Raw genomic sequence first — 23,995 nt, forward strand, 5'->3', positions numbered from 1 at the left:
TGAACCCTGGGAACCCCCTGAGCCCCCCAAATGAAAAAAATCCCCCAAACGCAAAACCCATCCCCAGAAAACCAACCCTGGGTGTCCCCTGCTGTGTGCTTTGGTCCCATCCCATAATAGTCGGGGGGGCTCCAGGGGCATTCCCAATGGTGAAGGGGGGGAACCACCTCTCCCACCCCCCAAAAACTATGACAAGTGAACAGAAATAAAGGAAATTAAAGATAAAGTAATGAAATGACAAGGTCTGGTTTCCCCTCCCCACACTCCTGGGTCCCTCCCTGTGCCTCACTTTCCCCTTCCCGTGCCTCAGTTTCCCTTCTTTATTCCCTTTGCTGCCTCGGTTTCACTTCCCTGTGCCTCAGTTTACCTCATGTGCCTCAGTTTACCCCCACCCCCCTTCGTGAACAGAAAAGGGGGGAATGGATCTGTGGGGGGGGGTTGGTAGTCGTTTATTCATCCCTGTGCATGGGGGGGGCACCCCCCGTGTCCCTCTCCCCCCCCCTACGCCCTGGGGGGAAAAAAAAAAAGTTATCATGGCAACAAGGAATGCACATGTGTCACCCCCCCACACACACACACACACCCCCAAACCCCAACCCCCGGGTCCCCTTCCCCCCCAGCCCCCTCCCCATTCCTAGGTCCCTCCCCGTGCTTCAGTTTCCCCTCTCGGTGCCTCCCAGGTCCCCTTCCCCCCCCAAAACTCACGCTCCGGGTGCAGCTCCAGGACCCTCAGGAAGAACTTGGGGGGGATTCGCCCCTCCCCATCCCCCGGGCTCAGGAAAACCCCATTGGCCGAGCGGAAAAAGGGGATCCCAGCTGGGGGGGGCACCCGAATGCCTCAGTCTCCTCCCTATGCTTCAGTTTCCCCTCCCCGTGCTTTAGTTTCCCTTTTCCTCATTTACCCCTCCCCGTGCCTCAGTTTCCCCATTTCTGCCTCCGTTACCCCTCCCTGTGCCTCAGTTTCCCCATTTCTGCCTCAGTTTCCCCTTGCCTCAGTTTCCCCCCCCCCCGTGCCTCAGTTTTCCCTTTTCTGCCTCAGTTTCCCCTTGCCTCAGTTTCCCCTCCCCGTGCCTCAGTTCTTTCACCCTTTTCTGCCTCGGTTTCCACATTTCTGCCTCAGTTTCCCCTCCCTCTGCCTCATTTTCCCCTTTTCTGCCTCAGTTTCCCCTCCCCGTGCCTCAGTTCTTTCACCCTTTTCTGCCTCGGTTTCCCCATTTCTGCCTCAGTTTCCCCTCTCCACCCTCCCCGGGCCCCCCCTCACCCTCCAGAGCTCGGGTCCCATCGATGACGATCAGAACCTCCGAGTTCGCCCTTATCCCTTTCAGAGGGGGATTTTTGGGGTTAATTCAGCCTCTCTGTGACGTCACACCCCCCACCACTCCCATCCCCGTGACGTCACTCCTCACCTGCTCCCACCGGCAGCCCCTCCCCCCCCGCCAGGTGGATGTGGTTCCGACCCATTGGGCGCAGACCCTCCTTCAAAATGGCTCCGAGGCAGCGGCGCCGCGTGCCGTGGGTAAGGGTGGGGGGCAGCGACCCGGGGGTCCTCAGGGGAGTCAGCTCCAGCAGCGGCACCTGGGACCCCCAGAAACACCCCCAAAATACCACCCGGAAACATCCAAAGACACCCTTCCTCCCCCCCCCCTCCCCGGGACCCCCAAATAGCAACCGGACCCCCCCATGAAACCCCCGGGACCCCAAAATAGCACCCGGGACCCCCAAATATCCCCCGGACCCCTCCCAAGACTCCCTGAGACACTCAACCCTCCCCTCCCAAATAACCCCTGGGACCTCCAACCCCCCCAAACACCCCCGGGACCCCCAACTCCCTCTCAAATCCCCCCTGGAACCCCCCAAATCTCTCCTCTTAGCCCCCCCCCCCCCCCCCAAAAGCCCCCTCCTCACCTCCAGGGAGTGCCCTTGGTTCGCACGGATGCGGCGGGGGGGGGCGGGGGGAGGGGGGCTGAGGGCGAAGCGCCCTTTGGGGTCTTCGACCACCGCCCGCATCACCTCCCTCTCCGAGACCCCCGCCAACTGGGGGAGGCGCAGCAGAGCCCCCAACTCCACGAAACCGTCTGAGACCCCCGGAGAGACCCCCACCAACCCGGTCAGGGGGGGCCAAGGGGGGTTGGGGGAGGATTGGGGGGGCCCAGGGGGTATTTGAGGGGGGTTGGGGGTCCCAGGGTGTTTGAGGGGAGGGGGGGGAGTGCCAGGGGGTATTTGAGGGGGAGTTGGGGGATCCTAGGTGGAATTCGGGGGGGATTGCGGGTCCAGAAAGTATTTAGGGGGGGTTGGGGGTCCCAAGGTGTTTGGAGGGGGGGGGAAGTCCCAGGGGGTATTTGAGGGGGAGTGGGGATCCCCGGGGAATCTGGGAGTCCAAGAAAGTATTTCGGGGGGGGGGGGGTCCCAGGGGGTATTTGAGGGGGGGTGGGGGGTCCAAGGGGGGACTGGGTGGGGGGTTGGGGGCCCAAGAAAGTAATTAGCGGGGGTTTTGGGGGTGCCAGGGGTTATGTGAGGGGGGTGGGGGTCCCAGGGGTCAGCTGGGGGGGGGGGGGGTCTAACATACCCGGCCCCATTTCCAAACCCACATCCGCCGCTCCGTGACGCAAAACCCAACTGAGTGTCCGGGAGAGGCAGAACCGGGGGGGCTGGGGGGGAAGCGGGAGTGTCAGGGGGGATCCCAGAACCGACCCCACCCCCCACGTGCCCCAGTTTCCCCTTTTTTTGCCTCAGTTACACACCTTCTCCCTCCTCCTCCTCCCCCCCCCCGAGGCCTCCGCCATCTTCCTTCCACGTGACCTTCCCCCTGGCCCCGCCCCTTTCCCACCCCGTGGGATCCCTCTGGAAGGGCGGGAGATGGAGAAGGCTCCGTGTGAGAAGGGGCAGTGAGGTGCTGGGGGAGCTGAGCTGTGTCCTTCCGAGACCTCTCTCCCCTCGCTATGACCAGAGTCAGCAGAGTTTTCTGAGCTCTTGGAAAAGAGAGAGAAGGAATCGTGCTTCGGGAAGGTCAGGAAGGAAGATGGTGAGAATTCCTGGCTGATCAGCATCACCTCAGTCCCTGGGAAGGTGCTGGGGAATGCCTTCCTCCAGCCTGCTCCAGGCAGGGATTGCTGATCCGGTGTGGGCAGGGAGGAGATGTTGTGCACCTGATCTTTAGCCAGCCCTTTCACCTGGTTCTGCTGCTGTCCCATGAGAGCCAGATTGAGAAGACCTGGATTGAAGAGGTGAGTGATGAGGTGGCTGGGAAGTTCACAGAATCATCCGGGTTGGAAAGGATCCCTCTGAGATCATCAGCTCCAACCCCTGATCCACTCCCCCCGTGGTTCCCAGCCCATGGCACTCAGTGCCACATTCAGTCTCTGCTTAAAAACCTCCAGGGATGGAGAATCCCCCCCCTCCCTGGGCAGCCCATTCCAGTGCCTCAGCACCCTCTCTGGGAAGAATTCCTTCCTAATATCCAACCTAAACCTCTCCCTTAAGGCACAGCTGAAGCCTCTTGTCCCACTGAGAGCTGCCAGGTAGCAGAGCCCGACCTCCCCCCCTGGCTCCAACCTCCTTTCAGGGAGTTGTAGGGAGTGATGAGATCTCCCCTGAGCCTCCTCTTCTCCAAACGGAACTGAGTTCGGGACCCCTAAGTGTGGGGAGGATCCAGGAGTTTGGGACCCATAAGTGGAAGGGACCCAGGAGTCCCCATTTCCTCCCAATTTTCCCCCATTTCCTCCCCTTTTCCCCTCGTTTCCTCTCCATTTCCCCCCATTTCCTCAGCTTCCTATTCAGTTTCCTCCCTTTCCTATTCCTTTTTTCCATTTCCTCTCGATTTGCTTCCCTTCCAACCCCATTTTCCCCCATTTCCTCTCCTTCCTTATTTCCTCTCCTTCCTACCCCACTTCCCCATTTTCCTCCCAATTTCCCCCATTTCCTCCCCTTTCAAACTCATTTCCTCCCATTTTTCCTTCCATTTCCTCCCTTTTTCCCCCCATTATCTCCACTTCCCGTTCCAATTCCTTCCCGTTCCTATTCCATTTTTTCCCTTTTTTAACAAAAATTTTGGCTCATTTTGCCTCCTTATACCCCAAATCTATTTTGTCCCAAATCACTGCTTTTAACCCCCCAAAATTTCCAGATTTAACCCAAATTCACCATTTTTTACCCCCAAAAAGAGCTCAGTTTGCTTTTTCCGCAAAGTTTGTCCATTTTGTCTGAAATAACCAATTTTATCCCCAAAATTTTTCTTTCTTACTCACAATTGAGCAATTGAATGCAGGAATTGCCCAATTTTGCCCAAAATCTGCTTCTTTCTCTCCAAAAATAACCATTTCCCCCAATCCTCATTTCCCTCTCCATTTCTACCCCTTTTACCTCAAATTTCCCCATTTTTCCTCCCTTTCCATTTTCACATTCTCCCCCAGAATTTCACCATTTCCCCTTCAAATTGCTCAATTCCACCCCAACACCCCCATTTCCCACCTTTTTACCTCAAAATTCCCCCCCCAAATTCCAATTTCCTCCTCAATTTTCAGCCTTTGACCACGCCCCAACCCATGCCCCCTCATGACCCCCCCCCACCCCTTAATCATGGGTTAACCAGGAAAAGGGGGAGTCCTTAATTGATTAATAAGGCGATTAATTAATGGAGGACTGAGGACAGGAGGTAACTAAACAATTAATATAACAATTAATTAATATCCTAGTTAAAAAATAATTAATTGGCGCCAAAAGATGCTTGATTGGGGTTTGGATGGGGATTGGGATCATGATTGAAACTGGAATCTGGATTGTGTTCAGGATCCACACTGGGACTGGGATCTGGGTTTTGATTGGAATAAAAATTGGAATTGATTGGAATTCCAATTGGGGTTGGAATGGGGATTAGGAGCAAGTTTGGCCTGGCATGAGATGAATTTTTTGGGTTTTTTTTTGTTGGTTTTTTTTTTTTTTTAATTTGTTTGCCAGTCCTGTTCGTTCAGAGTTTTAGGAGCCCTATTGAGCAACAGTGGAGAGTGGCGTCCGAGGGCTGGTATATTCGAGGTTTGTGGTAAAACCCAAAGCCGTAGCCCGATTGTTGGTGGTGCTGTGGGTAGGGTGCCATGGGTGGGTGAGAGCCAGCAGGAGTTTTTGGTGATCACTCTTTGTGTTTGAACTCCAGGTCTGTTCCTGTGTATTCGTGGAGGTGATACCCGTAACAGGGTGAAAGCGGCCGAGGATGGGTTTGGGGGGTGTCGAATGGCCACAGGTTTCTTTGTGTCATGTTGGCATGGGGACGGGTTGGAGGGTTGGGGGTCTGGGTTGGGTACGGAAATGCCGGGCGTAGACAGCATCCCCTAGCTCGGGTTTGCCGTCCTCCGTGGGCAGGGGAGGAAATCTCAGGACCAGGAGCTCCTGTCCGCCTGGGCCTCCCAGGCATCGCTGGGCGCTCGTCCGGTTTTGCCTTTGGGGATGTGGGGTTGGGTGGCTTTCGCCGTGTTTCCCTTTCCCCCTGCCCCCCCAAGCCCAAACTTTTTGTTTCTGAGCTTGTATTTTTTGGTTGGTTGGTTGGTTTTTTTTGTTGTTGTTGTTTGGGTTTGGGGTTTTTTTTGGTTTTTTTTTAGGTTTTTTTGTTTGTTTGTTTTTCTTTTTGTTTCTTTTGCAGCTTGACTGCCGTGCAGGAGGTATCCTTGTAAAACACACCCAGTTACAGGAGACTCAGGTTGGAGGTTGGTCACGCCGCCGCATCCTCCCTCCCACCAACGCCAACAGTGTGCCGGTGGCAGCAAAGGGAGGCTGGCGCAGAGGTGGGCGAGAGCAGCCCGGGAGCGGGAGGGGAGTCCGGAGCAGAGGTAGTTGGGAGTCTCGAGGCACGAATCCGCGTCTGACAGTGGGGAGAGTTGGCCCGAGCGAGCTTGCCAAGAAGTAGTGCGTGTGTTTTGGGTGGGTTCGGACGGGTTTGCTGGAACTGTCCCTCCGGGATGGAAGGTGGGGGATGGGAAACGCTCCTAGACTCATAGCAAAGGGTAAGGGTGAGGGTGAGGGTAAGGGTTAGGTGGGGCCGCATGGCGGGTGGGCAAGGGCTTCCGGGCCGGTGCCCTGTTGGCAGGCCCGGGTGTCTTTGTGCGGCGGCGGAGGGCGGGGGCCATTTTGAGGAAAGGGGGTAGGGACTATGGGGGCGCGTGTGCCCGACTTAATAGCGAGTGGCGATGGTGGTCCCGCTTTGGCTAACCGCGATGGTGATAGAGACATAGGATTCCCTTGTTTGACCCCTATTTGTATTTTAATAGGGTCAGATTGGGCGTCACTTAACTTGATAGGGTGTTGGTGTTTTGGTACATGTTTGCAATGAATGATATGATATGGTCATCAACACCTCTTTCTTTCAGTGTTGTAATTACATGCTGATGACAAAGTCAAGATGTTGTAATTATGGTCAGTGACCGGAATGGTACTGGTATCAGCCCAGTTGGTTTGTGTATCAACAGTCACAAATGTAGCCCGTAAATGTTGCACCATGGTGTCCACTCCCATAAGAGGGATAGTGCCTAAACCAAAGCCCCCCCTCAAGGCAATCAGCTTTGCTCAACATTGCCTGTGAGCAAGGGCTTTGGACAGTGACTTGGAAGTACACTGCCCATAATTTGTTTCACTGTGAGATTGAATTTGTTTCCTTTCACATTCAGAGCACTGGGCAGAAATCACATCGCATCAACACCTGCCGCGGGCCTTCGCGATGCTTTGTTTTAATTAAACACTCGGGTTCCCCGGGTCCCCAACAGTTCCAAGCTGGCTGCAAGGCACCGGCCGAGGCGGATGCTGGCCTGGGGACCCCCCCCCGGGAACCCACCCTGCAGGTTCATTTCCCCTCTCTGTATTTTGATAGGGTCAGATTGAGCATCATTTAACTTGACAGGGGTGTTGGCATTCTGATACATATTAGTAATTAAGGGGAGAATATGGTCATCAACACTTCCTTCTTACAACGTTGTAATTATGTGTTGATGAGTCAGCCTATCAAAGGCTTTTGCCAGATTCACAAAAACTAATCCCAGAGGCTGATGTTGCTTTTTAGCATATTGGATTAATGCCTGGGGCAGATTTCAGTTCCCTACACAACCAGAGGATTCAATGAAACCTCTTTGCCTGGAGTTAATGGGACATGCTTTGTTTAACCTTCAAGTTAGAATCCTAGAAAACAGGACTGTTGAACCAATTGGAATAGGTCATTAAGTATTAATATCATGGAAGGGTTCAGGCATTTATTTATTTTTTTTTTAGCAGTTAGGGTCGTTTTACAGTCTTTTATCTCATCAGGTGTTATGCCACGTAACAACCAGAGACTGAACACTTCTCTAAGCTCATGATTTAAGTCTGATGTGTTTCCTCTTTGGGGATGTGACACTGTAGGGATTCTGTGTCACCTCGTATAATATTAGCTAGTTTGCTCCCATTGGTGTGGGACGGTACTGTAAAAAGGTCCCTTTCTATCTCAGTCTTTTATTCCTCTGTTCCTTTGAGGGTGTGTAATAGATGTGTTTGTGAATTCATGTTAAATAATTATAAAGTGTTTGCCAACCCAACTTTCAGAGTGCTAATAATATATCTGTCTCCAACATTGTGAAATAAGCAAACATGTGAATTTGTTAGAATGAAATATAACTGTTCCTTGTGTAACTACAAGGCTTAGGGGAATAAGAAACAAGATCTTGAAAACACTACAATGTACATCCTGTTGTGTTAATCTAAGCTGATTTTGCTGCTCACCACATAGCGTTGCAATTTAAGGTGGCTTTGCAGAGTGTTGCACAGGAAAGGGCGAAGGAGCGCATGTGCGGAATCGAGGGGTAACACGAGGGGAAACTGAGGCAGACACTGACTTCATCCATCGACCACCAGATGGGGGTCAAAAAGACCCTCAGAGATAAAGTGGGCATGTGCCTTTGAAGACCCGCCTCTTCCAAGAACTAATAAACATAATCCAGCCTATTCCTAGAAGAGGTATGAATATGTATTAGAATAGTTATGAATACGTATTAAGGTATGTAATATAAATTAAAAGATTGAACTTTACAGCGTGCGTGTGAGTGGAGACTCCCCATGCACCCAGCGCTGTTTTGCTTCTTGCAATTTCATTAATTAAATTACACCATTAACAGAATATTGAGTCTCGGGCATTTATATCACTACAAACTGCTCCAAGCTTCTGCTTTGAAGGCACCAGAGCAGGGCAAGGCTGGGAAGGAAATTCCAAAATTCCAGGAAGGTCTGGAAAGCTTTCTCAAGGGGCTCCTGGAAGCCGGGGGGGGTGGGGTGGTGGTTAATTGCCAGGAAGAATGAAGGGCGAAAGAAAAAAAAACAAAAAAACAAAAAAACCGAAAACAAAACGGAGCAGGATCGAGGCGCTCAGTTAGGAACAAGGAGAGGGGGGGAATTCCCATCCCCGGTGAAGTTCTCCAAGCTCCTGATTTAAAGCCACAAACACAAGAAGCCCCAGCATTGCCTGGCTGGGCAGGAAATCCGAAATTGCGGGTGTGAAGTGGCTGTGGTGCAGGGTGGTGTCGGACGCACCGGGTCCGTGGGGGGGGGGCGGTGCTGCTAAGCCGAAGGAGGGGTTTGGAGGCTGCTGGGAGCCGGGTAGCCGCGGTGAGAGGAGAGAGGACTTTGGGCGCGCAGGGGGGGGGGGGGGGGGGGGGGGGGTCGTGGGGGAGCTGCGTGGCTCAGTGGAACGGCCAATGCCTCGGGGCCGTGGGCTAGGTAGTCGCGGCCCCGGTTCGCGTCCCCAGGGCAAACCTCGGAGATGGGCTCGGCCTGCAAGCACCGACACGCCCAGAACCACAGCCATGCCCTCCCCCCCACCCCCCAAAAAAAAAAAAAAAAAAAAAAAAGCAGCGACCCCCTATTTTTCAGTCCGTTTTTTGCCTTTCCCTCTCTTCTTGGAAACACAGCCTCCAGATACACACTCAGCCTCTTTAAAAGCGGCAGCACAGTCAAACTCCACCTCCACACACTGCCGACGAAATGCTCAAAGCTTCTCTTTTTGAAGGCACCGGAGCCGGGAGCCCGATCAGGGCAAGGATGGGAAGGAAATTCCGAAATTCCCACACCCGGGAAGCTTCCTGAGGGGGAGGTAATTGCCAGGAAGAATGCAGGGCGAAAGAAAAAAAAACAACAAAAAAACCGAAAACAAAACGGAGCAGGATCGAGGCACTCGGCTAGGAACAAAGAGAGGGAGGAATTCCCATCCCCGGTGAAATTCTCCAAGCTCCTGATTTAAAGCCACTGTTATAAATTGGGTCCTAAAAACTTACCAGGACACGCCAATTAAAAGCAATTAGAATTTATTATCAAGTGACAACAAGCAAAACCAGCGCTGGGCACTCGGGAGTCTCTGCTCGACCAAGAGCGCGCTGCGGCTTCGGCTCCTTTCGTTTTATCGATTTCGTTTTTTCGATTTCGGCTTTGGAGAATTCAAACGGCTGCTAGGAGCCTGCTACACAACCTTTTCTGCTGGAGCGTCTCTGGCGAGCCCAATCAGCTGATAAGGGGGAGGCACCCAGCCCTGACACGAGGGATTTAAGCAACTGCCGGGAGTGCCAACGACCCGGAGCGCGGCAAACAGGAGCTGGCAAATAGGAAGGTGATGGCAGTTAGCGAGGAGCTGGCAAACAGGAACGTGACACGGCAGTTAGCGAGGCAGTTAGCGCAGGCAGGGCAAGCAGGAGGGGCACAACAACATCCCGCTTCTCTTGAAGGAGCAATGGTTTCCAGAAAAGGAAAAGCTGTCGCTGTTACGACAACGGGTGTGTCCACATAGATGAAACCCCTTAAGATGGATGTAGCTGTTCAGGCCTCTGGCTGCGCAGAGTGTTTGAGCCTAGTGCTAGCATCTGAGGACAGTGTGAGTGGGGTCTGCGTGCAATGCCAGCAGGTAAATGACTTGCTATGCATGGTGGCAGAACTCAAGGAGGAAGTAGAGAGACTAAGAAGTATTAGGGACAGTGAAAGGGAAATTGACTGGTGGAGTTACACCCTTTCGACCGCAAAAGAAATCCAAAAGGAGTTGGTGAAGTCCTGCCCCTCCTCCCATCAGGCAGTTGATGCAGACCAGGTGGATAGGGGGGAATGGAAACAACAACCCCACTGGGTTGGTTACTTAATGCATCAGAAGCACAGGTGGTGTTCGCCTCAGTTCCAGCAGTAGAAGACCTGAATGAGGAGAGGACTAGGAAAACCTATCTGATCAATAGGTGGCTAAGGGATTGGTGCCACCAGCGGAACTTTGGGTTTTTCAACCATGGGGCAAATTCCATACTACCTAGTGTCCTCACATCGGATGGGCTTCATCTAACTAACAGGGGGAAAAGGACTCTAGCTTGTAAGTTGAAGGGGCTGATAAGGAGGGCTTTAAACTAGGTTTGAAGGGGAATGGGGTTGAAACCGGGCTCTCCAGAAAGGAGCCTAAGGGTGGACAGCCCAAGATAAGAGACAAACCAGCAGCCCAGCTGAAGTGCATGTACACCAATGCACGCAGCATGGGCAACAAACAAGAGGAGCTGGAAGCCGTCGTGCAGCAGGAAAGCTGTGATGTAGTCGCTATCATGGAAACGTGGTGGGATGACTCCCATGACTGGAGTGCTGCTATGGGTGGCTACAGGCTCTTCAGAAGGGACAGGCAGGGTAGGAGAGGTGGAGAGGTAGCTCTATGTTAGAGAGTCTCTTGACTCTGTAGAAGTTGAGGTCAGCAATAATAAGGTGGAGTGCCTGTGGATTAGAATCAGAGGGAAGGCCAACAAGGCTGATATCGTGATGGGAGTCTGTTACAGACCACCCAGTCAGGATGATGAAGATGATGAATTATTCTACAGGCAGCTGGCGGATGTTTCAAAATCGTCATCCCTTGTCCTCGTGGGTGACTTTAACCTACCAGACATCTGCTGGGAACTCCACACTGCAGAGAGGAGGCAGTCTAGGAGATTCCTAGAGTGTATAGAGGATAATTTCCTGCTCCAACTAGTAAATGAGCCCACCAGGGATGGAGCCCCGCTTGACCTTTTCACAAACAGAGAGGGGCTGGTGGGAGATGTGGTGGTCGGTGGACGCCTGGGACTCAGCAATCATGAAATAATAGAGTTTTCAATATTCAGGGATACAAGGAGGGTCGTCAATAAAACCTCTACGTTGGACTTCCAGAGGGCAGACTTTGGCCTATTCAGAAAACTAGTTCAGAGTATACCCTGGGAAACAGCCCTTGAAAACAAAGGGGTCCAGGAGGGATGGACCTACTTCAAGGAGCAAATTTTGAAAGCACAGGAGCAGGCTGTCCCAGTGTGCCGAAAGGCAAGCCGGCGGGGAAGACGACCGGTCTGGCTGAACTGGGAGACTCTGAAAGAAATTAGGGTTAAGAAGAGGGCCTACCAATTATGGAAAAAAGGGCTAACTACTAAGGAGGAATTGAGGAACATAGTTAGGTCATGTAGAAAGAAAATTAGAGAGACAAAGGCACAACGTGAACTGAATCTCGCCACCTCTGTGAAGGATAACAAAAAGTCCTTCTACAGATACATCAGTGGCAAAAGGAGGGGCAAGGAAAACATCCATTCTTTACTGGACACAGGTGGGAATATAGTTGTCAAAGATGAAGAAAAGGCTGAGGTATTTAACACTTTCTTTACCTCAGTTTTCAACAGAAAGACAGGTTGTCCTGAGGACAGATGGCTTCTGGAGCTTACAGAAGGTGACAAGAATCTAAACAGCCCCCCTGTAATCCTGAAGGACACAGTCAGTGACCTACTGAGCTGCTTGGATCCCCACAAGTCTACGGGACCGGATGGGATCCACCCAAGGGTGATGAGAGAGCTGGCAGAAGAGCTCGCCAAGCCTCTCTCTATCATCTACCAACAGTCCTGGCTCACTGGGGACATCCCAGATGATTGGAAGCTGGCGAATGTCACGCCAATCCACAAGAAGGGCCAGAAGGAGGACCCAGAAAACTACAGGCCTGTCAGCCTGACCTCAGTGCCTGGCAGGGTTATGGAACAAATCATCCTCAGTGCAATCACACAGCACCTGCAGGATGGGCAAGGGATCAGACCCAGCCAGCACGGGTTTAGGAAGGGCAGGTCCTGTCTGACCAACCTGATCTCCTTTTATGATCGGGTGACCCGCCTCGTGGATGAGGGGAGGGCTGTGGATGTGGTCTACCTGGACTTCAGCAAAGCCTTTGACACTGTCTCCCACAGCATTCTCCTGAAAAAGCTGTCAGGCCACAGCTTGGACAGGAGCACCCTGTGCTGGGTTAGGAACTGGCTGGAGGGCCGGGCCCAGAGAGTGGTGCTGAACGGGGCTGCATCCAGTTGGCAGACAGTCACTAGTGGTGTCCTCCAGGGATCAGTGTTGGGCCCAGTTCTGTTTAATATCTTCATTGATGATTTAGATGAGGGGATTGAGTCCATCATCAGCAAATTTGCAGATGACACTAAGCTGGGGGGAGTGTGGATCAGCTGGAAGGCAGGAGGGCTCTGCAGAGGGACCTGGACAGACCGGAGAGTTGGGCTGATTCCAATGGGATGAGGTTCAACATTCCAAGTGCCAGGTCCTGTACTTTGGCCACAACAACCCCATGCAGCGCTACAGGCTGGGGACAGAGTGGCTGAGAGCAGCCAGGCAGAAAGGGACCTGGGAGTCTGGATTGACAGGAAGCTGAACATGAGCCAGCAGTGTGCCCAGGTGGCCAAGAAGGCCAATGGCATCCTGGCCTGGCTCAGGAACAGCATGTCCAGCAGGTCCAGGGAAGGGATTCTGCCCCTGTGCTCAGCCCTGGGGAGGCAACACCTCGAGTACTGTGTCCAGTTCTGGGCCCCTCAGTTCAGGAAGGATATCGAGGTCCTAGAGCAGGTCCAAAGGAGGGCAACCAGGCTGGTGAAAGGACTCGAGCACAGATCCTGTGAGGAGAGGCTGAGGGAGCTGGGGGTGTTCAGCCTGAAGAGGAGGCGGATCAGGGGAGACCTCATCACTCTCTAACTCCCTGAAAGGAGGTTGGAGCCAAGTGGGGGTTGGTCTCTTTTCCCAGACGACTTTCAACAAGACAAGAGGGCATGGTCTTAAGTTGTGCCAGGGGAAGTTTACGTTAGATATTAGAAAGAATTTCTTTACAGAGAGGGTGATCAAGCATTGGAATGGGCTGCCCAGTGAAGTGGTGGACTCTCCATCCCTAGAGATATTTAAAGAGGCTGGATGTGGCACTCAGTGCCATAGTCTAGCAACCGCAGCGGTGGATCAAGGGTTGGACTTGATGATCTCTGAGGTCCCTTCCAACCCAGCCAATTCTGTGATTCTATGATAGTCCCTCGTATCCGGGTGCCGCGTGCGGTTCTGCGCATGTGCGCGTTGTGGCTAAGGGTCCGGGTTCCTCTTTATCACCCTATAGATGGGCTTCTTGAGAAGTGGCTACACATTCTTAGTCACCTAGCCCCCCCATTTTTCCCGGGTACATTTTGTGGCTTATTTTATAAAATATAAACATAGCATTTTTTACTGCTTCTATCTTTACCTATATTAGAAAAATTACAAAAGAATATACCTTACAAACAACATATATAATTCATAACAAACAATATATACAACTCACAATAGCAGTTCAGCAAAGTTTTTCACCCTATGTTCATTCCCTGTTTTATCTTCTCCATCTCTTATTGAATGTCGCCATCCACAAGGATCTTGCAGAGAAAGCTAAATTTGAGGATTTCGGGCAGTGTTCAGTCCAAATTTTGAGATTCTGGTTGCGTGGACTCCGAAATTGGAGATATTTTGGTCTGTCGAGTCCAAATTTGGGTATTTGGGGGCACATCAAGTCAAAATTTGAGGATTTTGGGGTTTCCCCAAATCCAAATTTAGGGATGTTAGGGTGTGTCGTGTGCAAATTTGTGTGCAAACTTTTCACCAAAAAAGTTAGGAGCTCTGCAGAGAACAGATCCCACACGTGCTGTGCCTTCCAAATGCCTCATTTTATTTGGGGGACTCTGTGAGCTCTCGGTAGCTCTGCCAGAGCTGCAGTTCCCTCCTCTCTGAGGAGACAAGGAAAGCGGCTCTGGCTCAGCTGCTGCTGCAGGAGAAGCTTCAGCAGCTCCAGAGACAGCCGGGTGACCTCCTGGAAAGGATGGAAGAAGAAGGCAGGAGCTGCTTCTGGCAGGTGGGGACAGCTGGAATCCTTGGCGGTCTCTGGATGCCAATCCAAGAGGTTGGCTTGGAGGAACTTGAGAATCTTCCCACCTCCGCCTTCATCCCTGGCACCTTCAGTCCCACGCTGCTGCTGCTGCTGCTGTTGTCCCCTGCTGTGGTGACCCTGGGGAGGGAGGTTTAACAGAGAGCAGCCTGAGGGGAGTCCTGGGTGGGGACAGGAGGCTCCAGAGGGCACTGGTTTGCACTGGGAGAGGCCAGCAGAGGCTGGGGGTGCACGAGGGGGCCTAGGGAAGGGGTGGGACAGCAGCTGCAGTGTGGCATTGGTGAAGGTACCTTGGGGAAGGTGGCAACAGGAGATTGTCCCTGACTCAGAGGATATAGCAGCTCCGTGATGGGCGGCAGGATCCTGATCTTTGCTGCTCCATGCCAGTTCCCAGGGTCAGCAAGGTCTGAGCTGCCAGGGACTGGACTGAGGCATCAGGGTCGTTCTCCAAGCTCCGGAGGGCTGTGACAGAAAGAAACAGAGCAGTGGTGAAACCTCAGTGTCTGCACAGCCCCTCCCGTGCCAGCCCCATCCCTCTCTTTCCCTGGCTGGGAGGAGCAGGCGGGAGCAAGGGAGCAGCTGGAAGCTGCTGCTCAGGAATCCCAGCCTGGCTTGGGCTGGAAGGGACCTTAAGGATCATCCCAAGCCAAGCCCTGCCAGGGCCAGCTCCCAGCTCCCAGCAGCCCAGGCTGCTCCAAGCTCAACACTGCCATGGATGGGGCAGGCACAGCTCTGACCCCACTCACCATCACACGTTTCCTCCAACACTGCCGTGTCCATGTTCCTGTTCAGGCGCTGCGCAGCAGCCCCTGTGCACAGAGCTCCCGTCAGAACTCCCCCTCCCCAGCACTTCAGAGCCCCCAGCTGGGGGCAGCCAGAAGAGGGTCCCCGGGGGCTGTTGCTCACCCATGAACCTGATGGCCGCCAATCTGACTCTGGGGTGCTGAATATCCCTCAGCTGTGTCTGGCTGGAATCCAGGTAATCTCGGACCCAGCAATTCTCCTGCTCCAGCTGGGGAGAGCCCAAAGTTAGGGGGGGGGGAAATTGGAAACGGGAAAGGGAAAAAAAGGCAACAATGGGAAGGGCAAGGTGAAGGGCAAGGGGCACTGAGCTCCAGGCTGTGTGTTCCGCTCTGGAGCAGGGCCAGCCAGAAACAGCTGCACACCCACACCCTGGGCACATGGGGCATCCCTGGTCCAGCCCAGGCCCTGGCACCTGGGGCTTGTCCTCACCAGGGTCTCTCCAATCCTCCACATCTCCTGGCTCTGGATCTCTCTTAGGAGCTTCCTCCAGCCCAGGAACTTGGCAGAGGCGAGGAGGGCTTTGCCAGAGGCCTGCAAAGCAGCACAGGGTGGGAGCTGGCACCACAGCTGGGAGAAGGAGACCTCTCCCCCCCCTCCCCTGGGCAAGGCTGCAAAGTGTCCCCAGCTCCTTCTGGGAAGAGGCAGCTGGGGACAAAGCCTGAATGGGGGGGGATTCAGTGCCTGAGGCAGGGACCTGGGACAGCCACCAGCTCAGGTATCACGCTCTGCTAGCCAGCAGCAGAGAGGTGGGCAAGAGCTGCTGAGTGGCTGCCAGGGCTGGGGCAGAGGGAAGGGCAAAGCAGGGGGTCAGCCTTGAAGTCTGTACCTCGGCCACGCTCTCAGTGCTGTCATTCATCCTTAAGAAGAGTGAGATGAGTGTTGTCCGGATTAATATTTCCATCCATGTCTCCCTTCTGCTCTTCACAGCCCCCATCATCTCTCCAAAGAGGCTGATGGAGAGCTCCCGCACCTGGCTGGACTCCTGGGAGGAAGGAAGGAAGGAAGACAGGGGCACTGCAGCAACAGCCTCTCCCTACCCACGGTTACCGTGGTTCTGAGTGGGGAGATGCTGCGGGGTGGTTGGGGCTGGGGGCAGCGGAGGCCTCATCCTGCCAAGGAGAGGCTGTGCTGGGCTGCAGAGCCCAGAAGGCCTGCCAGCAGAGCCCAGGGGCGTGAGGAGGGCAGCAGCCCTGCCCAAGTGCTGCCCGCGGGGCTGGGCTGGAGGGCAGCTGTCCTTGCCCCGGGCCCCTCTGCGGGGTCAGGTCCCACAGCAGCCTTACATCATCAAAGAGCGGTGGGAGCTTCGGCCCCAGCACCAGAACGATGTTGATGGCTCTGTCCGCTGTCATGGGAGCAGCCATTATCTCTCTCAGGAGGAGCAGGCCCTGCAACACGGCCTCTCTGCAGCTCTCCTCCAGTCTCCTCCTGATACCGTGCAGCGTGACCCTGTCCTGTGTTTGTGCTGCCTGTGTGAAGCAGAGAATTTATTTCTGTGCTGCTGGAGCAGTGGAGGAGCAGCCTGGCACAAACAGGCTCCTGCCCGGCTTCCTGGCAGGTGCTGCCGGCATCGCTGCCGCCCCTCATGCCCCTCCTGCCTGTGGGGGGCCCTGTGGGGGCCGAGGGAGAGCCGGGGAGGGCAGGACAGCAAAGGTTCTGTGGGCCCTGCTCAGCCACCCCTCTCTCTGCTGACACCCACCTCCTCAGCTGGAGCAGGCACAAGGCAGGTGGAAGTCTCTGTGGATTCCTCTTCGATGTCCTCCAGGGCATCCACAGAGCTCTGCTGGCCATCCTCCTCCTCCTCTTCAGAGGAGGAGGAGGAGGCAGATATCCGCAGATATCTTGCGGACAGATCCTGACATCCACTGGAAGCAGACTCGGAACCTTAACAAAACAAGGGAGGAGGAGGGCAAGCTGAAGGTGCTGGCACGAGAGACTGCAGGGTCCCCTACCTTGCACCCAGCCCTTTGCCAGCTCCCGAGGACAGAGCCAGCCCTGGGCAGGGGGACCCAAAGAGGGGACTGGCGGGGATCAGGCCGGGGATGTGCCCATCAGCCACTGCCATGCAGGAGCACAGCAAAGCAGCCAAAGGCCCCTCACCTGTCTCTGGCAGCTGGACCTCCCACACCTCTGATGAGGCAGGGGGGTGGCCTTCCTCCTCTTCCTGTCCCCTCCAGGCCAGCCGGGGCCAGCATGGGGGTCTCTGCTGAGTGGGAAATGTGGGAGAGGAGGAGAGGCCATGGGGGAGGGATATGGGCATGGGTCTGTCCTCACTCCTGGGGGAGGAGGAGAGGCCATGGGGAGGGGGTGTAGGGGTGGCAGTGCTGCTGGCCCCAAGGCTGCACTGCCTGCAGGGAGAGCCCCTGGGACCAAGGGGGCTGTGTGGGGGAAGGGAGAGGCCTGGGACGGGTTCTGCACTGGGCAGTGAATCTCCAGGGGATGGAGGCTCCCGGGCAGCCTGGGGAGATTCAGAGCCCTCAGGGGCTGGGCAGAGGCTCCCGTCAGACAAACCACCAAGGGCTGTCGAATCCTCCCCCATTTGCCCCGAGGGCATCCACCCAGTCCCAGTCCCAGTCCCAGTCCCAGTCCCAGTCCCAGTCCCAGTCCCAGTCCGTGGATCATCCCTCTCCTGGGGACCAGGCACCATCTCCAACTCTCCTTGGTCCTCTTGGGATCCACGGAAGATTCTCCTGAATGCTGAGAACGCAGACATGGCTCAGGGCTCCTGAAAGCTCTGTGTTCGCCTCTACGCTCTCTGCTGTCCTCCTGGGCACTGAGCCAGGGCCTCCCCGGTGCTCAGAAGGGACCCCGGGACCTGCAGTGTCACAGGTGAGGTCACAAAGGCTCCCTTTGTCACCTGGCGGAGAGGCCGGGTGTGTCCAGGCAGGTGCTGGCACATGGAATCATGGAACCCTCGTGGCTGGAAAGGACCTTCAAGACCACTGCCTCCAAGCGTCAGTCCCACACCCCTGAACCACCACAGCATCTCCCCAAGCACCACCACTGCCCCTTTCTTGGACACCTCCAGGGATGGAGACTCCACCACCTCCCTGGGCAGCCTGTGCCAATGCTTCACCACTCTTGCAGTGAAGAATGTCCCCAGCAGTCTCAAACTTTTCTCTCTTTCTCTCTGGCTTTTTTCTTTGCCTTTCCCTCTGAACTTTCTCTGCCTTTTCTCCCAACTTTTCTCTGCCTCCGAAATTTTTCTCTGGTTCTCGCAGGCTTTTCTTTCCCTTTTTCTCTAACTTTGCCTCAGCTTTTCCTTTTCCCTCTGGAATTTTTCTCCTTTTCCCTCTGGAATTTTTATGCCTTTTTCTGTGACTTTTCTCTCCCTTTTTCTCTGAATTTTTTCTCTCTTTCTCCCAGATTTTTTTCTGTTTTTCTCCCACCACAGATTTTTCTCACTTTCTCCCTGAAATTTTTCTCTTTGAAACTTCTCTTTTCTCTGGCTTTTCTCTGCCTTTCTCGCTGTCTTTTCTCTCCTTTTTCTTCTGAAATTTCTCTGCTTTTCCTTCTGAAATTCTCGCAATTTCCTTCTGAAAATTCTCTGCCTTTCCCTATGAAATTTTTCTGTTTCTTTGAAATTTTTTCTCTTGTTATCTCTGAAATTTTTCTTTCTCTCTCAAATTTCTCTCCTTTTCTCTGATATTTTTCTCCTTTTCCTTCAGAAATTTCTCTCCTGCTGAAATTTCTCTGCCTTTCTGAAATCTCTCTGCCTTTCTTTGTGACTTTTCTCTGTCTTTCTCTCTGAAATTTCTCTCTTTTTCTTTCTGAAATTCCTCTGCCTTTTCCTCTGGCTTTTCTCTGCCTTTCCCTATGACATTTTTCTGTTTCTTTGAAATTTTTTCTCTCGTTTTCTTTCTTAAATTCCTCTGCCTTTTCTCTCTGAAATTCCTCTTTCTGATATCTCTCTGCCTTTCTCTCCGGCTTTTCTCTGCCTTTCCCTCTGACTTTTCTTTCCCTGTCTCTCTGAAATTTTTCTCTAGTTTCTCTCTGCAGTTTTTCTCTTGTTTCTCTCTGAAGGGGTTCGTCGGGTAAAGGTCTCGATGAGTATCCCAGCACAGGGGCTGCTTTTTCAGTGGGGCCCCCTCCCCCCCCCCATAAAGGGTCTGCACCAAGTGGCCTTTATCCGAGTCACGGCACCAAATTTGTCATAAATTGGGTCCTAAAAATTGACCAGGACACGCCAATTAAAAGCAATTAGAATTTATTAGCAAGCCACAGCAAGTAAAACAGCGCTGGGCGCTCAGGAGTCTTCGCTCGACCAAGATTGCGCGCTGCGGCTTCGGCTCCTTTTGTTTTTCTAGTCCCTCGTATCCGGGTGCCGCGTGCGGTTCTGCGCATGTGCGCGTTGTGGCTAAGGGTCCGGGTTCCTCTTTATCACCCTATAGATGGGCTTCTTGAGAAGTGGCTACACATTCTTAGTCACCTAGCCCCCCCATTTTTCCCGGGTACATTTTGTGGCTTATTTTATAAAATATAAACATAGCATTTTTTACTGCTTCTATCTTTACCTATATTAGAAAAATTACAAAAGAATATACCTTACAAACAACATATATAATTCATAACAAACAATATATACAACTCACAATAGCAGTTCAGCAAAGTTTTTCACCCTATGTTCATTCCCTGTTTTATCTTCTCCATCTCTTATTGAATGTCGCCATCCACAAGGATCTTGCAGAGAAAGCTAAATTTGAGGATTTCGGGCAGTGTTCAGTCCAAATTTTGAGATTCTGGTTGCGTGGACTCCGAAATTGGAGATATTTTGGTCTGTCGAGTCCAAATTTGGGTATTTGGGGGCACATCAAGTCAAAATTTGAGGATTTTGGGGTTTCCCCAAATCCAAATTTAGGGATGTTAGGGTGTGTCGTGTGCAAATTTGTGTGCAAACTTTTCACCAAAAAAGTTAGGAGCTCTGCAGAGAACAGATCCCACACGTGCTGTGCCTTCCAAATGCCTCATTTTATTTGGGGGACTCTGTGAGCTCTCGGTAGCTCTGCCAGAGCTGCAGTTCCCTCCTCTCTGAGGAGACAAGGAAAGCGGCTCTGGCTCAGCTGCTGCTGCAGGAGAAGCTTCAGCAGCTCCAGAGACAGCCGGGTGACCTCCTGGAAGGGATGGGAGAGGAAGGCAGGAGCTGCTTCTGGCAGGTGGGGACAGCTGGAATCCTTGGCGGTCTCTGGATGCCAATCCAAGAGGTTGGCTTGGAGGAACTTGAGAATCTTCCCACCTCCGCCTTCATCCCTGGCACCTTCAGTCCCACGCTGCTGCTGCTGCTGCTGTTGTCCCCTGCTGTGGTGACCCTGGGGAGGGAGGTTTAACAGAGAGCAGCCTGAGGGGAGTCCTGGGTGGGGACAGGAGGCTCCAGAGGGCACTGGTTTGCACTGGGAGAGGCCAGCAGAGGCTGGGGGTGCACGAGGGGGCCTAGGGAAGGGGTGGGACAGCAGCTGCAGTGTGGCATTGGTGAAGGTACCTTGGGGAAGGTGGCAACAGGAGATTGTCCCTGACTCAGAGGATATAGCAGCTCCGTGATGGGCGGCAGGATCCTGATCTTTGCTGCTCCATGCCAGTTCCCAGGGTCAGCAAGGTCTGAGCTGCCAGGGACTGGACTGAGGCATCAGGGTCGTTCTCCAAGCTCCGGAGGGCTGTGACAGAAAGAAACAGAGCAGTGGTGAAACCTCAGTGTCTGCACAGCCCCTCCCGTGCCAGCCCCATCCCTCTCTTTCCCTGGCTGGGAGGAGCAGGCGGGAGCAAGGGAGCAGCTGGAAGCTGCTGCTCAGGAATCCCAGCCTGGCTTGGGCTGGAAGGGACCTTAAGGATCATCCCAAGCCAAGCCCTGCCAGGGCCAGCTCCCAGCTCCCAGCTCCCAGCAGCCCAGGCTGCTCCAAGCTCAACACTGCCAGGGCTGGGGCAGGCACAGCTCTGACCCCACTCACCATCACACGTTTCCTCCAACACTGCCGTGTCCATGTTCCTGTTCAGGCGCTGCGCAGCAGCCCCTGTGCACAGAGCTCCCGTCAGAACTCCCCCTCCCCAGCACTTCAGAGCCCCCAGCTGGGGGCAGCCAGAAGAGGGTCCCCGGGGGCTGTTGCTCACCCATGAACCTGATGGCCGCCAATCTGACTCTGGGGTGCTGAATATCCCTCAGCTGTGTCTGGCTGGAATCCAGGTAATCTCGGACCCAGCAATTCTCCTGCTCCAGCTGGGGAGAGCCCAAAGTTAGGGGGGGGGGAAATTGGAAACGGGAAAGGGAAAAAAAGGCAACAATGGGAAGGGCAAGGTGAAGGGCAAGGGGCACTGAGCTCCAGGCTGTGTGTTCCGCTCTGGAGCAGGGCCAGCCAGAAACAGCTGCACACCCACACCCTGGGCACATGGGGCATCCCTGGTCCAGCCCAGGCCCTGGCACCTGGGGCTTGTCCTCACCAGGGTCTCTCCAATCCTCCACATCTCCTGGCTCTGGATCTCTCTTAGGAGCTTCCTCCAGCCCAGGAACTTGGCAGAGGCGAGGAGGGCTTTGCCAGAGGCCTGCAAAGCAGCACAGGGTGGGAGCTGGCACCACAGCTGGGAGAAGGAGACCTCTCCCCCCCCTCCCCTGGGCAAGGCTGCAAAGTGTCCCCAGCTCCTTCTGGGAAGAGGCAGCTGGGGACAAAGCCTGAATGGGGGGGGATTCAGTGCCTGAGGCAGGGACCTGGGACAGCCACCAGCTCAGGTATCACGCTCTGCTAGCCAGCAGCAGAGAGGTGGGCAAGAGCTGCTGAGTGGCTGCCAGGGCTGGGGCAGAGGGAAGGGCAAAGCAGGGGGTCAGCCTTGAAGTCTGTACCTCGGCCACGCTCTCAGTGCTGTCATTCATCCTTAAGAAGAGTGAGATGAGTGTTGTCCGGATTAATATTTCCATCCATGTCTCCCTTCTGCTCTTCACAGCCCCCATCATCTCTCCAAAGAGGCTGATGGAGAGCTCCCGCACCTGGCTGGACTCCTGGGAGGAAGGAAGGAAGGAAGACAGGGGCACTGCAGCAACAGCCTCTCCCTACCCACGGTTACCGTGGTTCTGAGTGGGGAGATGCTGCGGGGTGGTTGGGGCTGGGGGCAGCGGAGGCCTCATCCTGCCAAGGAGAGGCTGTGCTGGGCTGCAGAGCCCAGAAGGCCTGCCAGCAGAGCCCAGGGGCGTGAGGAGGGCAGCAGCCCTGCCCAAGTGCTGCCCGCGGGGCTGGGCTGGAGGGCAGCTGTCCTTGCCCCGGGCCCCTCTGCGGGGTCAGGTCCCACAGCAGCCTTACATCATCAAAGAGCGGTGGGAGCTTCGGCCCCAGCACCAGAACGATGTTGATGGCTCTGTCCGCTGTCATGGGAGCAGCCATTATCTCTCTCAGGAGGAGCAGGCCCTGCAACACGGCCTCTCTGGAGCTCTCCTCCAGTCTCCTCCTGATACCGTGCAGCGTGACCCTGTCCTATGTGAAGCAGAGAATTTATTTCTGTGCTGCTGGAGCAGTGGAGGAGCAGCCTGGCACAAACAGGCTCCTGCCCGGCTTCCTGGCAGGTGCTGCCGGCATCGCTGCCGCCCCTCATGCCCCTCCTGCCTGTGTGGGGCCCTGTGGGGGCCGAGGGAGAGCCGGGGAGGGCAGGACAGCAAAGGTTCTGTGGGCCCTGCTCAGCCACCCCTCTCTCTGCTGACACCCACCTCCTCAGCTGGAGCAGGCACAAGGCAGGTGGAAGTCTCTGTGGATTCCTCTTCGATGTCCTCCAGGGCATCCACAGAGCTCTGCTGGCCATCCTCCTCCTCCTCTTCAGAGGAGGAGGAGGAGGCAGATATCCGCAGATATCTTGCGGACAGATCCTGACATCCACTGGAAGCAGACTCGGAACCTTAACAAAACAAGGGAGGAGGAGGGCAAGCTGAAGGTGCTGGCACGAGAGACTGCAGGGTCCCCTACCTTGCACCCAGCCCTTTGCCAGCTCCCGAGGACAGAGCCAGCCCTGGGCAGGGGGACCCAAAGAGGGGACCGGCGGGGATCAGGCCGGGGATGTGCCCATCAGCCACTGCCATGCAGGAGCACAGCAAAGCAGCCAAAGGCCCCTCACCTGTCTCTGGCAGCTGGACCTCCCACACCTCTGATGAGGCAGGGGGGTGGCCTTCCTCCTCTTCCTGTCCCCTCCAGGCCAGCCGGGGCCAGCATGGGGGTCTCTGCTGAGTGGGAAATGTGGGAGAGGAGGAGAGGCCATGGGGGAGGGATATGGGCATGGGTCTGTCCTCACTCCTGGGGGAGGAGGAGAGGCCATGGGGAGGGGGTGTAGGGGTGGCAGTGCTGCTGGCCCCAAGGCTGCACTGCCTGCAGGGAGAGCCCCTGGGACCAAGGGGGCTGTGTGGGGGAAGGGAGAGGCCTGGTATGGGTTCTGCACTGGGCAGTGAATCTCCAGGGGATGGAGGCTCCCGGGCAGCCTGGGGAGATTCAGAGTCCTCAGGGGCTGGGCAGAGGCTCCCGTCAGACAAACCACCAAGGGCTGTCGAATCCTCCCCCATTTGCCCCGAGGGCATCCACCCAGTCCCAGTCCCAGTCCCAGTCCCAGTCCCAGTCCCAGTCCGTGGATCATCCCTCTCCTGGGGACCAGGCACCATCTCCAACTCTCCTTGGTCCTCTTGGGATCCACGGAAGATTCTCCTGAATGCTGAGAACGCAGACATGGCTCAGGGCTCCTGAAAGCTCTGTGTTCGCCTCTACGCTCTCTGCTGTCCTCCTGGGCACTGAGCCAGGGCCTCCCCGGTGCTCAGAAGGGACCCCGGGACCTGCAGTGTCACAGGTGAGGTCACAAAGGCTCCCTTTGTCACCTGGCGGAGAGGCCGGGTGTGTCCAGGCAGGTGCTGGCACATGGAATCATGGAACCCTCGTGGCTGGAAAGGACCTTCAAGACCACTGCCTCCAAGCGTCAGTCCCACACCCCTGAACCACCACAGCATCTCCCCAAGCACCACCACTGCCCCTTTCTTGGACACCTCCAGGGATGGAGACT

The 23,995-nt window shown here is 54.9% G+C and overlaps 1 protein-coding gene and 3 long non-coding RNA genes across 5 annotated transcripts; 1 reads left to right on the forward strand and 3 right to left on the reverse strand.

Moving 5' to 3' along the window:
• Positions 1-426: 426 nt before the first annotated feature.
• On the reverse strand, positions 427-2,825 carry TRPT1 (tRNA phosphotransferase 1). 2 transcript variants are annotated; one of them, XM_071751552.1, is made up of 7 exons: positions 2,742-2,825; positions 2,567-2,648; positions 1,906-2,075; positions 1,407-1,575; positions 1,262-1,318; positions 706-816; positions 427-508 (listed from the first exon to the last, which is right to left on the reverse strand). In XM_071751552.1, the coding sequence occupies exons 1-7, from the start codon at positions 2,781-2,783 to the stop codon at positions 450-452; spliced, it is 690 nt and encodes a 229-aa protein (XP_071607653.1). In that variant the 5' UTR covers positions 2,784-2,825; the 3' UTR covers positions 427-449. The 2 variants fall into 2 exon arrangements, with proteins under 2 accessions (XP_071607653.1, XP_071607654.1); XM_071751553.1 differs by lacking the exon at positions 1,262-1,318.
• Positions 2,165-4,052, forward strand: LOC139799544 (uncharacterized). Its single transcript, XR_011727348.1, has 3 exons — positions 2,165-2,186; positions 2,541-3,224; positions 3,481-4,052. It is a non-coding gene; the product is annotated as an uncharacterized lncRNA (long non-coding RNA).
• Positions 4,053-14,554: 10,502 nt separating this feature from the next.
• On the reverse strand, positions 14,555-15,205 carry LOC139799536 (uncharacterized). Its single transcript, XR_011727340.1, has 3 exons — positions 15,095-15,205; positions 14,935-14,997; positions 14,555-14,650 (listed from the first exon to the last, which is right to left on the reverse strand). It is a non-coding gene; the product is annotated as an uncharacterized lncRNA (long non-coding RNA).
• Positions 15,206-20,541: 5,336 nt separating this feature from the next.
• On the reverse strand, positions 20,542-21,199 carry LOC139799537 (uncharacterized). The gene is made up of 3 exons (XR_011727341.1): positions 21,089-21,199; positions 20,929-20,991; positions 20,542-20,637 (listed from the first exon to the last, which is right to left on the reverse strand). It is a non-coding gene; the product is annotated as an uncharacterized lncRNA (long non-coding RNA).
• Between the last annotated feature and the right edge of the window lie 2,796 nt (positions 21,200-23,995).

Source organism: Heliangelus exortis, chromosome 9 (assembly GCF_036169615.1).
Source record: "Heliangelus exortis chromosome 9, bHelExo1.hap1, whole genome shotgun sequence".
Taxonomy (NCBI): Eukaryota; Metazoa; Chordata; class Aves; order Apodiformes; family Trochilidae; genus Heliangelus; species Heliangelus exortis.